Here is a 12,685-nt window from a genome sequence, read left to right as displayed (position 1 = left end):
AACTACCCATTCAGTATTTTTCCATGCATTGACAGTTTGAATAACAGTCCAACAATAGCAGCCCACTATACCCACAATCTACTGAAATTCAAGTTATCTTTTTATCTAAATTAGCTTTTCGCTTGAATAATTAAGTAAAAAAGACCCAGTCACAGATGTACCCAACCCGGGTTAAGCATCATCCATGATCCAGAACAATACAATTCTGACCTCTGCTGGTCACCCATGTCACATTCAAGATGGTTTAGAATGACTTTTAGACCGGCAGTATGTGAGGTCAAATAATTTATTGGTACAGATAAAAAGTATCCTGCTATCTCCAGTCACCGATAAAGATAATAGATTACAGAGTGATAATATAGATATATACTGTACGTTCTAGGACACGGTGCAGAAACACATTAAAACTCCTCTGCCATAGATAACCTATTTTAAAACACGAATGCTGCATTATTAGGTCCGGTACAAGCAAGCAAATGATTAAAAAATGATTTGAGAAAAATGTATGACTTAAAGTGATTCAGAATCATCTGTTTAAAAAAGAAAACCTCTGCTAACTGTATGCTTTTTCAAAAGGAAATCGCCTAGAAAGATGAGTGTCTCGGTGTGTCTGCTGCAGGCGTGTGTCTCAGATGTAAACATCGGCTCCAAGCTCAGGCGCGTACACCTGGTCATTGGTGTAGTCAGTCGTGGGGTACCCTTTCCTCTTCATCCTCAACATCCTCTTCCTCTGCCTCTCCTGCTTCCTAGCAGAGGACCCATGGTCCCGGTCCTGGCTCTGGGCCTGTGCCCTCAGGACCTCCTCCAGCTGGCTGTCAGTGTGCAGACTGAAGCCCCCTCGCTCCCTGAAGGGGTCCAGAGCCCGGTGGGCGGGGGTCGTCTTGCCCGGCATCTGGAAGTCCACGTGGTGCCCGGGTCGGGCACACTTTGCCGTCATAAACATGTGCTGCGGTGCCGCGGAATCCTCCAGGGCCGTCGTGGTGAAGGCGCCCACCCTCCGCGCTGCCTTCCCCAGGCTAGGGGAGCTCTGGGGGCGCCGGTGCTGAGGCGGAGGCTCTCCAGGGCCCAGGCCTGTTTGGGGGCGCACCAGGGTGGCTGAGGGGATGCTGGAGCGGACGTCTGGCCCGTGGACGGAGAACCTTGTTTTGAGGTCCAGGGGCATGGTGGTGAGAGGGACGTAGGTCTTGGTCATGCCATGGAGGGCCTGGGGCGGTGAGGGGTGGGGCTTCTTTTTTGGGGGGTCCTTGTGCTGCGGGGCTGGGGGGGAGGGCGGGGGCGGGGGGGAGCCCCAGGCGTCACGCACCCTGGCATTGAGCTCCATGTTGACGGCCGCCTGGTCTGTGGGCTTCCTGGCGCTGTTCACCCTCAGCAGGATGTTGTCGGAGGTCAGGGGTCGATGGGGACCCCTCTTCTTGACCCGCTCCAGGACTGCCTTCTCACTCTGGGTCATAACCCACCTGGTGGTCACAAAGGACTCTCTCGCTGTGAGTGAAGAAAAGTAAGCTAGGATTAAAAGATAAAACGAACCCCCCCTTTGTCACACAAATCATAAGGATTTATTTATAAATTAAGACATTGAACCAAGGCCTACAGTAGGACTTAAGTTTCCACTTTCCATTATTCCAGTTTTTAAGGATTTGACTTAAGGATTGGAGCAGCACCAAATTCCAACATACTTTTACTTCTACTTAAATAAACCTGAAACTTGAAACATGACGTGAGACAGAGTCTCGGGAGAGCTGAGGCACCGACCTGAGCTGCTGCTGGGGGCCGTCCTGGTCGTGTGGCCGGCCCTGCTGCTGGGGGCCGTCCTGGTCGTGTGGCCGGCCCTGCTCTGGGGGTCCCGGCTGTAGGCGCTCACAGGCCTGCCGGGGGCCAGGGCTGAGGGGGGCTGGCTGATGAACTCTCGCTGCAGGTCTATGAAGGTCATGCTCCGCCGCGCTCCCTGCAGCTCGCTCCACGAGGCCGGTCTCAGGGACTCCTGCTGGGACGCTGAGGAAACACGGCAGGACCCCGACCACGGTCACGACCGCGTGGTCATGTGATCTGTGAGCAGGAGCTTTTCCTCCAAAGTGATGTACAGCATAGGGAGGATTTAAACCCGTGAACTCTGCAGTCAACTGCTCTAATGGATAGCTCACTTGTGCCAGAATATGATATATTATGATACCTGGCTGTCTGTTGTTTTTCACTGTCTGTGGAAGAGATCAAGGATTTATCTTTGTTGTTCCCTTTCTACTATAAATTCTCTCCTCTGGCCTTCATGCCTCAGAGAGACTTTGTTACCGACTTGTATTGTACGTGTATTGTGTGTGAAGATTCTCACTCCGACCTACAGATAGCTTCATACTTTTTAACCAGTTCTGTTCTACTCACCCTGTGCCCGCCGCATGCTGGGGGCAGACAAGAACCGGCCGTGGTGTGACAGGGCAGGCTTTTCAGACGTCGTCCCCTCTCTGTCGAAAATCTTCCTGTTGGCAGTGCCCACGTGCGCCATGCGCTCGGCCCGCACACAGGGATAGGGGACGTTCCGGAGTATGCTCCTCGTGGACCCCGTGTTGACCGCCAGCTCATCCTTCTCAGCGCACAGCTTATAGTCCCAGTCTATCTTGGCGAACTGATAGAGCATGACGCTGCTGTGTGTGTTCACGACAATGCTGGGGGAAGGAAGACTAACCGTCAGCCAGGGAGGAGAAACAAAATAGAGACGGCCGCAGTGAGACTTTCCCATTCTAAGAGGGTAGAGTTGGCGTGAACGGAAGAGTTGGGTTTTAGAGAGCTCACTTGTCGTTGTGGATGTGAAGGGACTGCACCGGACTCTTTTGACCGCCAGCCCTTATGACCCTCAGGCACTCCCCCGACAGGAAGTTGAAGATCCGGATCTTTCCGTCCACGCATCCGGTAATGACACGGAGGTAGAGGAGGGTCAGCGTCAAGACCTCCCTGTGGGGATAACCGGTCCAGTCAGAGCACCTCCACCTTACATACAGAGACTGCACAGTCAGCGGAGAGGGCGGTCATGCTTACTTGGGGTGGCTGTAGGTCATCAGGCACCTTTCCATGTCACGGTTGGTGCTCCATGCCATGACCTGACCATCCAAACCCCCCGACAGGATGTGCCAAGAGTCGAAGAACAGGCATTTGACGGAGCTCTGGTGGGCATCTATAACCTAGGATTAGCGGGTTGACGAGTCGATGGAGAGACCGTTTCAATTGAAACGTCGCATTTTCTATCTCAAACTGCAAATACGTTTCGTGGGCGGAGATGCAGAATCGCCTCTCACCTTGACCTCTGAGGCGGTCTCCAAGTCCCACATCTTCACCAGGCCTTTCTCACAGCTGCTCAGCACAAACGCCTCGTTCAACTTCACGCACAGGACGGGGCTGTTGTGCTTGAACTTGAGCTTGTTGTAGCACGTCCCGGTCTGCAAATTCCACACTAGCACAGAGAGAGAGAGCGAGAGCGAGAGCGAGAGCGAGAGAGAGAGAGAGAGAGAGAGAGAGAGAGAGAGAGAGAGAGAGAGAGAGAGAGAGAGAGGGGGGGGGGGGAGAGAGATCCATGCATTGTAGATGTGGCTACTTGCTCTAATTGCCCAGCGGGACCAAGACAGGAGCTAAGGTGAGTGTGAGGAGGCCTTACCTTTAACATGGCAGTCTTTGGCACCTGATACTAGCCTGTTACCATGCAGGTCCAGGCAGTTGATGGTTCCCGAGTGTCCGGACAGATGAACAAGGCAGGCTCCGGTCTTCAGATTCCAACACCTAAATAGAGAACAGCGAAACTGCAAAAAACCCAACTGGTATACTTATTTTTTGTAGAGAAAAACCGGCACACGATTGTGAACAAAGACTCCCATGTGAATGAGAGACAAGTTAACGCTTCATCGATCCCCAGGCGGCGGACATTTGGGGCCGGCGGGGAAATATGGAGGATTAGGAGACTTGATCGTGTCAGGCTTGGCTGGTGTCGCTGACCTGATGCTGAGGTCGTAGCTGCCGCTGATCAGCAGGCCTCTCTGCTCACGGAGCAGCAGGGCCCGGATGCTGCCCGCGTGGCCCTGGATGACGGGGGGCACCTCCCTCTGGGACACCAGGTCCAGCAGGCGCACGCTGCGGTCCTTGGAGCCCGTTGCCACCAACTGCCCCCCGCTGTAGTCCACCACCCGAGAGCTGTCCTCTCTGAGAAGCAAGCACATTCCTAAGGTACTAGCTCTGTGTGGATCAGATGGCTGAGCGGTTAGGGAGTTGGACTATTAATCAGAAGGTTGTTGGTTTGATTCCTGGTCATGCCAAATGACGTTGTGTCCCTGGGCAAGGCACTTCACCCTACTTGCCTCGGGGATAATGTCCCTGTACTAACTGTAAGTCGCTCTGGATAAGAGCATCTGCTAAATGTAAATGTATGTGTCTTACAGTTTATTCATTTAACTGACACTTTTACCCAATGGCACATATAAATAGTGCATGTGCAAAGTACAGCAGATTAGCAAGGATCAGTATCAACAATACACTACCAATCATTCTAACAGTCACTCATCACTGGTGTTGTTTTTCATATCCGACAGCCGGTCTATGAACTAACGTTCTTTCTGCTGTTTGTAGGACAATAAAACTGTTTAAAATATCCTCTTGAAGGAACCTGTTTCAATAGAACTTCCGTACGTATACACCGGCATCAACAGTCGATAGTCGAGGCATGAGTGCAGTTCCAATGTGCAGTAACTCAGAGTACATTTCCTGGTGTCATTCTTGAATGAAACGGCGACAACACTAACCTGTCCAGCAGCACGGCAACGTTGTACTCTCCGCAGAACACATTCCGTTCCTCCATTTCCAGGACCTTGGTTCGAACGTCCGCGTAGACGGCCTCAAAACCCCTGTCCTGTTGAGCCGACAGACGGACGCAGGGCAGCGCAGAAAAGCATCAGTCTGATTGAAATCATCGATAGTAGCTTACGTTCCACCCGCACACAGCCAATGACCATTGCTGGATTTTGATTGGCTCGGTAGGATTTAAGGGCTGGACCGATCCAGCTACTGACATGGTGAACTTGTGTTTACCTTTTGGACTTTGGAGAAGCAGTCACCAGGGTGCATGTGCTTCTCATCATCTCGAAGGGGCACCAGGATCTCTTGGATCTTGGCATAGACAGGGCTTGGTCCACTATGAGTGCTACCCTGGAAGCAAAATGTGTGTATTTGTCTGTTTCATCAACCCAATAGGAATAATGCCATAGAAACATGATTATGGATTGATTAGCTGAGCAGATTTTTTGGACTTACCTGCATCATCATTGCTTGGTTCTGCTTGGTTCTTATGGCGTTAATGTCTTCCTGGGTACCCTCTGTGAGGTAACGCCAATGTCGGGAGACATCTCGGCAGATGCCCAAAGAGGTCTTGTCAAGCAAGCCTAAAACAAATAGATATCAATCAATGAGTCTCTTAGGATATGGCAAGTGGCCATCCCCCAGAGGTTATAGCTGACAGTCGATTGAATGAGGGTTATTGGTGATGAACTCAGAATGAAAGATTGCAATTATAGCTTTTGTTTCTCCATGGAAACCATCATGATGTAATAATGTGTTTGGAGAATGCCGTGGCATGCATTTTCTCTCAATGCACAGACAATGTGGTTCAAATGCTAGACAGCGTGCAAAAATATTTGAAACAAAAGACTATAAAGACACAACAGTTGTTGATTTGACAGTTTGTACAGCATGTCCCAGGGGAGATACCTAGTATTTATGAACTAGTTGTCAAGCTGATTTAGTTGTCTTAGAGCATTAATAAAGAGAGAGAGAGAGAGAGAGAGAGAGAGAGAGAGAGAGAGAGAGAGAGAGAGGGAGGGAGGGAGAGATCCATCTATTAACAAGGACCCCTGAGTAATAGTCATCACCATGACAGTGCTCTGTGTCTTCATGATGCTGACTCAAGGATATGCCAACAGGTATGTCCGTATACACAATGGGACCAGAGCAGAGCACACTCATTCCCTTCAAAGGAGCACAGTGGATATCAGGTGGCATGTGAGGCCAGAAGTGCACACAAGTTCACGTGAGATATTTAATCTGCAATGTGATCAACCAGGGGGGGTGTGTTTGCGGCCAGGGCCTTGGGGTGGGGATGGTATTACCTTCAAATGGCCAAAAGTGAGACCTTGGCATTAACATGTACACATAGGTTATAATTATAACAATAATTCAGTTCACTGGAAAGAGGGTTTACCTAAGATAGACTTTGCAAGATGAACAGGGAGACCCCGGATGAAGTCTCTGTATCGACTGACCCCAGACAGTGACTTAGAGGACCTTGGGACCACCATGAGAGCAGGGTCATCGGAGTCTGTGTCACTAGCTTCACACTGTTCTTTCTTTGTGAACATTCTACCGAGGCTCGACAATGTTTCAGGAGTAACAGATGTAAGCTGCTTGTTCTTAGCTAAGAAACGCAAAAAAAAACAACAACATTGTGAGTTAGAGGATCGTAAAGGGACACAGAGGAGGTAAGAAAGTGAATTTGAGCATGAGAAAACGAGACTGATCAATCTCAATTGAACACAGCACACATTGTAATTGAAAGCTTCAGTTGTCCCTAAAAGCCACACAGCTTGTATGGATATTACATGTCCTTCATTCATTTTGTGCACTCACACAGTTCTGAGGTATGGCAAACCTTCAGCCCAGCAGTAAGAGTGCTTAAGTCAGTGTCATTGTCTATTGGATCATAAAAGGAACTGGTTCGGACAAGAAGCTCCAAGTCAGGATGATCCAGGGAATTGAAAGTGTAACCAGACTCCGCAATTGAGGAGGCCTCGTCCTCTGGTTCATCATCCTGAGCTGATAAATAAGATACAAGTCTGTTTTGATTTTGTATCTGCATTTCGTGGACTATTATAATGGGAATGGCAATTTGGATGATGCTTACCTTTAAACTGAAGAAAAGACCGTTTCTCTCTCACCAAAAGCACACTTGTTAGGTTTCCCAGCATGTGAAGAAGATCGGTGTCACAAAGAGACAGAATTCCCAAAAGATAGTTACATTTTATCCAGTGGTGACTGCGACTAAACCAATCCCAAGTGTCCAACATCTCCGCACCAAGAACTTTTGTATCAAGCGCTCGGTCCGAACTCCAAGTGCTCATGTCTTCAGGCAAACTCGGCTTCGGTTTAGACCTACTATAGGTGAAGTCTTTCCCAAATGTCACTTGAAGAACATTTTGAACATTTTCAAGAATGTCGACACTGTGACAGCGCATGAGGATGCCAGTGAGGAATCTCCGTTTGGACGCGTTTCCAGCGCGCCACAACCATTGAGATGAATCCGAAAGCTTAGAAGTGAAGATACATGATTGGCAAGTTCCGCAAATGTGAAAATCTTCATCCTTCACTTTGCAACAGACCTCTTTTGCAGAGTCGATTTGTAACATACACTGTTGATTTTCAAAGTGTTTCATTATGTAGTCTGCTCTTTACGCGTGGACAATTTAGTCGCTCTGGTCTGAGTAGCTTACAATTGAGAAGTTAGAAGTCGGTGTGTAGCAAGCTGATTGCTTTGTTGCCATGCAACGCAAGCTAGCGATAGTACAGATAGTAAATAGGCTATGACTCAATGGCTTTGCTTTGGGTCAACTATACTTTGCAAATAAAACGACATTTAAACGTCGATATTCTAACATCCCATAAGGGTAATTATATGTCTGCATGTATTATACGTCTGCATGTACCGAAACAAAAATAATCCGTGCGCCGCCCGGGAATCGAACCCGGGTCGCAAGAATGGGAATCTTGCATGATACCACTACACCAGCGGCGCCGATGAATACAGGCTTTATTTTAACGTATTTAAATTTAATATACAAACATTTATCATTTGTAATTGGTTAAAATTGTAGTTATTTTAGCAGTCCATTTGTCGAGTAAGCTCCAAGACATTAGCTGGCTAAGGAAAGCATTTACATTACTTCATAGAGATGGGCTAGTTGTTTTGTACTTGATCATAACCATTGCTAGAAATATATGGTTAACTGACTTTTATTTTGAAAATGTGTTTTGATTTGCGTCGGTTCATGACGCCTCGCTTAATGCGTATTTTGGCGGCTCGGCTTTGCTAGCTTGTGTAGTCTACTCTACGGATATCGTATCTAGCTGTCACAATTAAGCAATAACGGGTTAGTTAGCTAGCTATTTCAGGTTGGTAAACATACCCTCATGTAGCTAGCCTAACCTAAGTAGGTTATAAGACACACAATTCCTACATCTGGACTTGGCAGCTGTTTTAACCTAGCTAGCGTGTTAGCTACTTGTACGTTCGCTAGGCTAATGCTAGCTAGCTACAGTACATAGCATTAACTACATGTCTCTAGTAGTGGCAGCTAACTACTGTTGTGTGACATTTAACCAACTTGGCCAACTCAGTCGTCTGAGACTACAGTAGTATCACAGCTATTTAATGCCAGATAAACGACATTGTAATAGGCTAACCTGTTGTGCTGGCTGTGAAACACAGTGTATTAGCCAGTGTTAAATGCACACTCATTTGTGCCCATTTTAGGGTTTGCACCTATGTCAGAGAGGGGCAGCATCGTAGAGTGGGCAGAGACTGTCACGGAAGTGATCATTGTAACAGAGGAATACCAACCTTGCGATGGCAACACCACTACAGGTAAGACTCCAAAAAGTCCTGGAGTCAACCCCAAATTGTAGTACTAAACTGCAGGGAGCAAATATGCATTTCATGCTCAGTTTAGTTTTTGTTTTGCACTGCAGTGTTACTCGAGGAGCAAACTGTGAGTCCTATCCAAAATGTCTTGGAAACCATGGAGACCATGGTTCAGGAGGAGGATGACCCTCCACCCGCAGACAACATCTGTGAGTGAGCAAGTTGTTCCTCGAGAGGTGCTTCACCTCTACCTGCTTATGACATTGATTACCAATCATCGTTCGCCGAGCTGGTGATTCAACGTGCATGACAGGACTCGGGTGTTTCATGAGAAACATTGTTTGTTGTGGATTTGTGTTGTCACAGATTGTGAGGAGTGCCATAACCTGTTCAAAGACCAGTGTGACCTCCAGGGTGGTGTTGGGCCGTCCTTCGTGCTGGACTCCCCCGTTGCAACAGGAGTCCCCCAGAGGGCTCTGCTCACTCTGCCTCATGGCTTGATGATTGGCAGGTCCAGCATCCCAGGTGCAGGACTCGGGGTCATGAACCAGGGGCCAACTGTGTCTCCAGGGATGCACTTTGGGCCTTTTGAGGGAGAGATCATCGCCGAAGAGGAGGCTGTGAACAGTGACTACTCCTGGGAGGTGAGCGTTAGGACATCAACCAGCTAAGCTGCCACTTTACGCAGAAGTCAGCTAGATGGTGTCGCTTTGAATAAAGGCATCTGCTTACTGAATGGGTCTACATGTCGATGTATTGTTTAGCGCATATTTCTCAGCTACCGATCTGAGTTGCAATGCAGTGGTTGTTCCATGGTGCTGTGCAGAGGTTCAGCGCTCTCGCTTGCGCAAACTCAAGATATCGCCGGTCGTGTTGTTTTGCCAGTCAATCAATACTTCCAGTTGAAGCAATACTGTTGTTTTCCTAGGTGTGCAAAAGAACGGGCGAGTACGAGTACATCGATGCGTCGAGGGAAACGCATTCCAACTGGATGAGGTAACCGCGGTTTGCCACGTGACGTTGCAGTCCGGCTGCCTCGCGCATCACCCTGTGTCCATGACGGAGTGCGGTCACAGAGCTAACTCCGTTTCTCGCCCGTCTCCCCCAGGTACGTCAATTGTGCTCGCCACGAAGAAGAGACCAACCTGTTGGTCGTCCAGTGCCGGGGGAGTGTCCTGTTCCACTGCTGCCGCTCCATACTCGCAGGAGAGGAGCTGATGGTGTGGCCCAGTAACCAGTTCGTCAGCCAGCCTACAGACGCCTGGAACCAGATCTGGTTCCGGAAGTGCACTCCCGCAGGTAGTTGTCGTCTCTCCGCATGATTTTCGTTGGGTTTCCCGGGCCGAAAACTTCACAGCGCGTGTCGCTGCGTTGACACTGTACGGATAGATGATTGTGTGCTGTGTAAGCTGGTTCGTACGCTTCCCAGACATCTCTGAACTGTCTTCTGCGTTGTGTTCCAGAGGACGGCACGCCTTCGCAGATGTTCCTCTGCGCCCAGTGTCCGCTCTCCTTCACCACAGAGTGCTACCTGCAGAGACACACAGAAAGCTGCCATCCCGAGACCATAGAGGAGGCACCTGCGTTACCCGGGCCAGAGCCCCCCGTATGTGGACACCACCCTCTGAGTCTTCCCCCTAAGCTGGGAGACCTCCTCCCCAGCGGCGCGACGGAGCCGGAGGGTCCGCCGACCAACGGGGCCGCGGCGCCGTCTCCGTCGGGCCCCGCGGAGGCGTCGGGCGAGGACAAACTGGAGGACAACCCCAACAAGTGCTCCCAGTGTGGCAAGGTGTTCATGTACTCCCACCACCTGAAGAGACACAAGCAAAGCGTCCACATGCGGACACGGCCCTACTGCTGCATCCACTGCAAGAGGTGTTTCAGCCAGTCGTCTGGCCTGCGTCGGCACCAGTTGACTCACCAAAAGAGGCCGCCGAGGCGGGTGAAAGTGCCCCTCGCCGTCACCGCCTCGCCCGTCCGCCCGTCCTCGCCTGGGGCTGAACCCACAGAATCGGAACACCCCTCTGAAACAGAAAATCCACCGGATCCATTCAATCCTGAAACCAATGGTGCTTCCGAACCCCCGCCAGCCGCCCTCACAGAGGACGCCAGTGGGGTATCGGAAGAGGAACCGCACAAGTGTTCCCCTTGCGGGAGGGTGTTCACGAACGAATACCACCTCGAAAGACACCAACAAAACGTCCACTCCGACACGCTCAAACCTTACTGTTGCAGCCAGTGTAAGAGGTGTTTCAGCCAGTCGTCCGACCTGGACAAGCACCTACAGGTTCACCAGAGACAGAAGAAGAAGACCCAGGTGGCAGACGTAGCCTCCGAGGACGAAGAAGAGAACCGGGTGCCTGTGGATGAGTCCGAGGACCCAGACCCGACCTTCGTAGCGCCGCTGTCGGTGGCCCAGGCGGCTGGAGTCACCACCAGGCCTCGCTCCCAGAGAATGAAGCACCTGGGAAGCAGGTCGAGGCTGTCGGCCATCACCAGGCTCATAGCACCCAAACGTAGGCAGTCCACCGTGAAGAGGAAATCCCCAGGCCCAGTCCGGAGGGAGCAGGGCAGCCCGGAAGCGCCCGACTCCGAACCTCCAGACGGGATGGGCGCCGACGGCGAGGCGGCCGCGCACGGCTGCGCGGAATGCAAGGCGACGTTCGCCGACCCCGAGGCGCTCGAGGGCCACGAGTGCTCCAAGTCCAAGGAGGGCCCGTACATCTGCCCCAAGTGCGGCGCCGTATTCAAAAAGTACGGCAACCTCCTGCGGCACGAGCGCGTCACGCACTCGGGCAAGACGTACCCGTGCGACGACTGCGGCCATCTGTTCACGCGGCCGGCGGCCCTCAAGCGGCACCGGGAGATGGACTCGTGCAAGAAGGTCCAGTTCACCTCCGAGATCTTCCCGTGCTCCCACTGCCAGTTCTCGTTCACGTCCAAGCTGTACCTGGACAAGCACATGAAGAGGCACCACCCGGTGGAGTTCGTCTCCCTGCTGGGCTCCGGCGAGGCGTCGCCGCGCGCCGCCGACGACGCCGAGGAGGCGCACAACTGCGCCAAATGCGGCAAGTCCTACAACTCCTTCAAGAGTTTCAAGGCCCACAAGTGCATGAAGCAGAGCGAGATCCTGTACCTGTGCACCGAGTGCGGCAAGGGCTTCTCGTGCCTGTACGCCCTCAAGCAGCACCACCTGTTCCACACGGGGGAGAAGCCCCACCGCTGCCCGCACTGCGACAAGTGCTTCATGCTCATCGGCCAGCTGAACGTCCACATCCGCACGCACACCGGGGAGAAGCCCTACCTGTGCACCCACTGCGGGGAGAGCTTCCGCCAGTCCGGGGACCTGAAGCGCCACGAGGGGAAGCACACGGGCGTGAGGCCCCACCAGTGCTCCGAGTGCGGCAAGAGCTTCAGCCGCCCCCAGAGCCTGAAGGCTCACCAGCTCCTCCACAGTGGCCAGAGACTGTTCAAATGCACCCAGTGTGGGAAGAGCTTTTCGCGAGGTTATCACTTGAAGAGGCACCACCAGAAAATGCACACGTACTAGGCGCACGGGCCGCTGCGAAAAGCACATTGTGTGTTACCTTGCCATGACACACCCCCGTTTCTCTTTGATTTCAGATCAATACTTATTGTTGAGCTTCCCGGTTTTTATTTAGTTGAACTTTCTTTAAAGTTTGGCAATAGGGCTCGTTATCTCTTAATTCTAGATGCCTTTTATCTTGCGCTTTGTAAGTGCTTCCTCAGTAGAACGCACTAGAAAAAGCCCAGTTCTGTCCTCATGTTGTATAATTGTGTAATGTTTCTTTGTTCTGTCATAATTTATTTTTACTCCCATAACAAGCATTAATGCGCCACTTTACTGTGCTGGTCATGCTATACTCTTTCCCTTTGAGTGTCCTCAAATGAATCAGGATTTTTTGCTTGCTATAGTTTTCTAAAATAGTTTTCTAAAATTGACTTTGCAAAGAATGTACCTTTTGGAAGGCTTCTTGTTTTTTAAATAAAATGACTTCAACATCA

The 12,685-nt window shown here is 50.8% G+C and overlaps 2 protein-coding genes and 1 non-coding gene across 5 annotated transcripts; 1 reads left to right on the top strand and 2 right to left on the bottom strand.

Moving 5' to 3' along the window:
- Positions 1-281: 281 nt before the first annotated feature.
- Positions 282-7,776, bottom strand: fbxw10 (F-box and WD repeat domain containing 10). The gene is made up of 14 exons (XM_084670373.1): positions 6,926-7,776; positions 6,652-6,837; positions 6,227-6,439; positions 5,284-5,411; positions 5,062-5,178; positions 4,776-4,882; positions 3,976-4,179; positions 3,641-3,762; positions 3,285-3,439; positions 3,028-3,170; positions 2,785-2,943; positions 2,377-2,657; positions 1,753-1,992; positions 282-1,482 (listed from the first exon to the last, which is right to left on the bottom strand). Exons 1-14 carry the CDS (start codon positions 7,452-7,454, stop codon positions 629-631), a joined length of 3,438 nt encoding a protein of 1,145 aa, XP_084526499.1. The 5' UTR covers positions 7,455-7,776; the 3' UTR covers positions 282-628.
- trnag-ccc (transfer RNA glycine (anticodon CCC)) lies at positions 7,743-7,813 on the bottom strand. The gene has a single exon. It is a non-coding gene; the product is annotated as a tRNA-Gly (tRNA).
- Positions 7,814-8,043: 230 nt separating this feature from the next.
- prdm9 (PR domain containing 9) lies at positions 8,044-12,685 on the top strand. Of its 3 annotated transcripts, none has more exons than XM_084670382.1 (7): positions 8,044-8,190; positions 8,552-8,662; positions 8,767-8,868; positions 9,026-9,303; positions 9,588-9,655; positions 9,768-9,958; positions 10,123-12,685. In XM_084670382.1, exons 2-7 carry the CDS (start codon positions 8,563-8,565, stop codon positions 12,207-12,209), a joined length of 2,826 nt encoding a protein of 941 aa, XP_084526508.1. In that variant the 5' UTR covers positions 8,044-8,190; positions 8,552-8,562; the 3' UTR covers positions 12,210-12,685. The 3 variants fall into 3 exon arrangements, with proteins under 3 accessions (XP_084526508.1, XP_084526510.1, XP_084526509.1); XM_084670384.1 differs by having other exon boundaries at positions 8,046-8,168; XM_084670383.1 differs by lacking the exon at positions 8,044-8,190 and having other exon boundaries at positions 8,206-8,662.

Source organism: Hypomesus nipponensis, chromosome 13 (genome assembly GCF_054491055.1).
Source record: "Hypomesus nipponensis isolate SF chromosome 13, ASM5449105v1, whole genome shotgun sequence".
NCBI lineage: Eukaryota > Metazoa > Chordata > Actinopteri > Osmeriformes > Osmeridae > Hypomesus > Hypomesus nipponensis.
The sequence above is the reverse complement of the archived record's forward strand: the minus strand, read 5'-3'. Positions and strand labels throughout refer to the sequence as shown.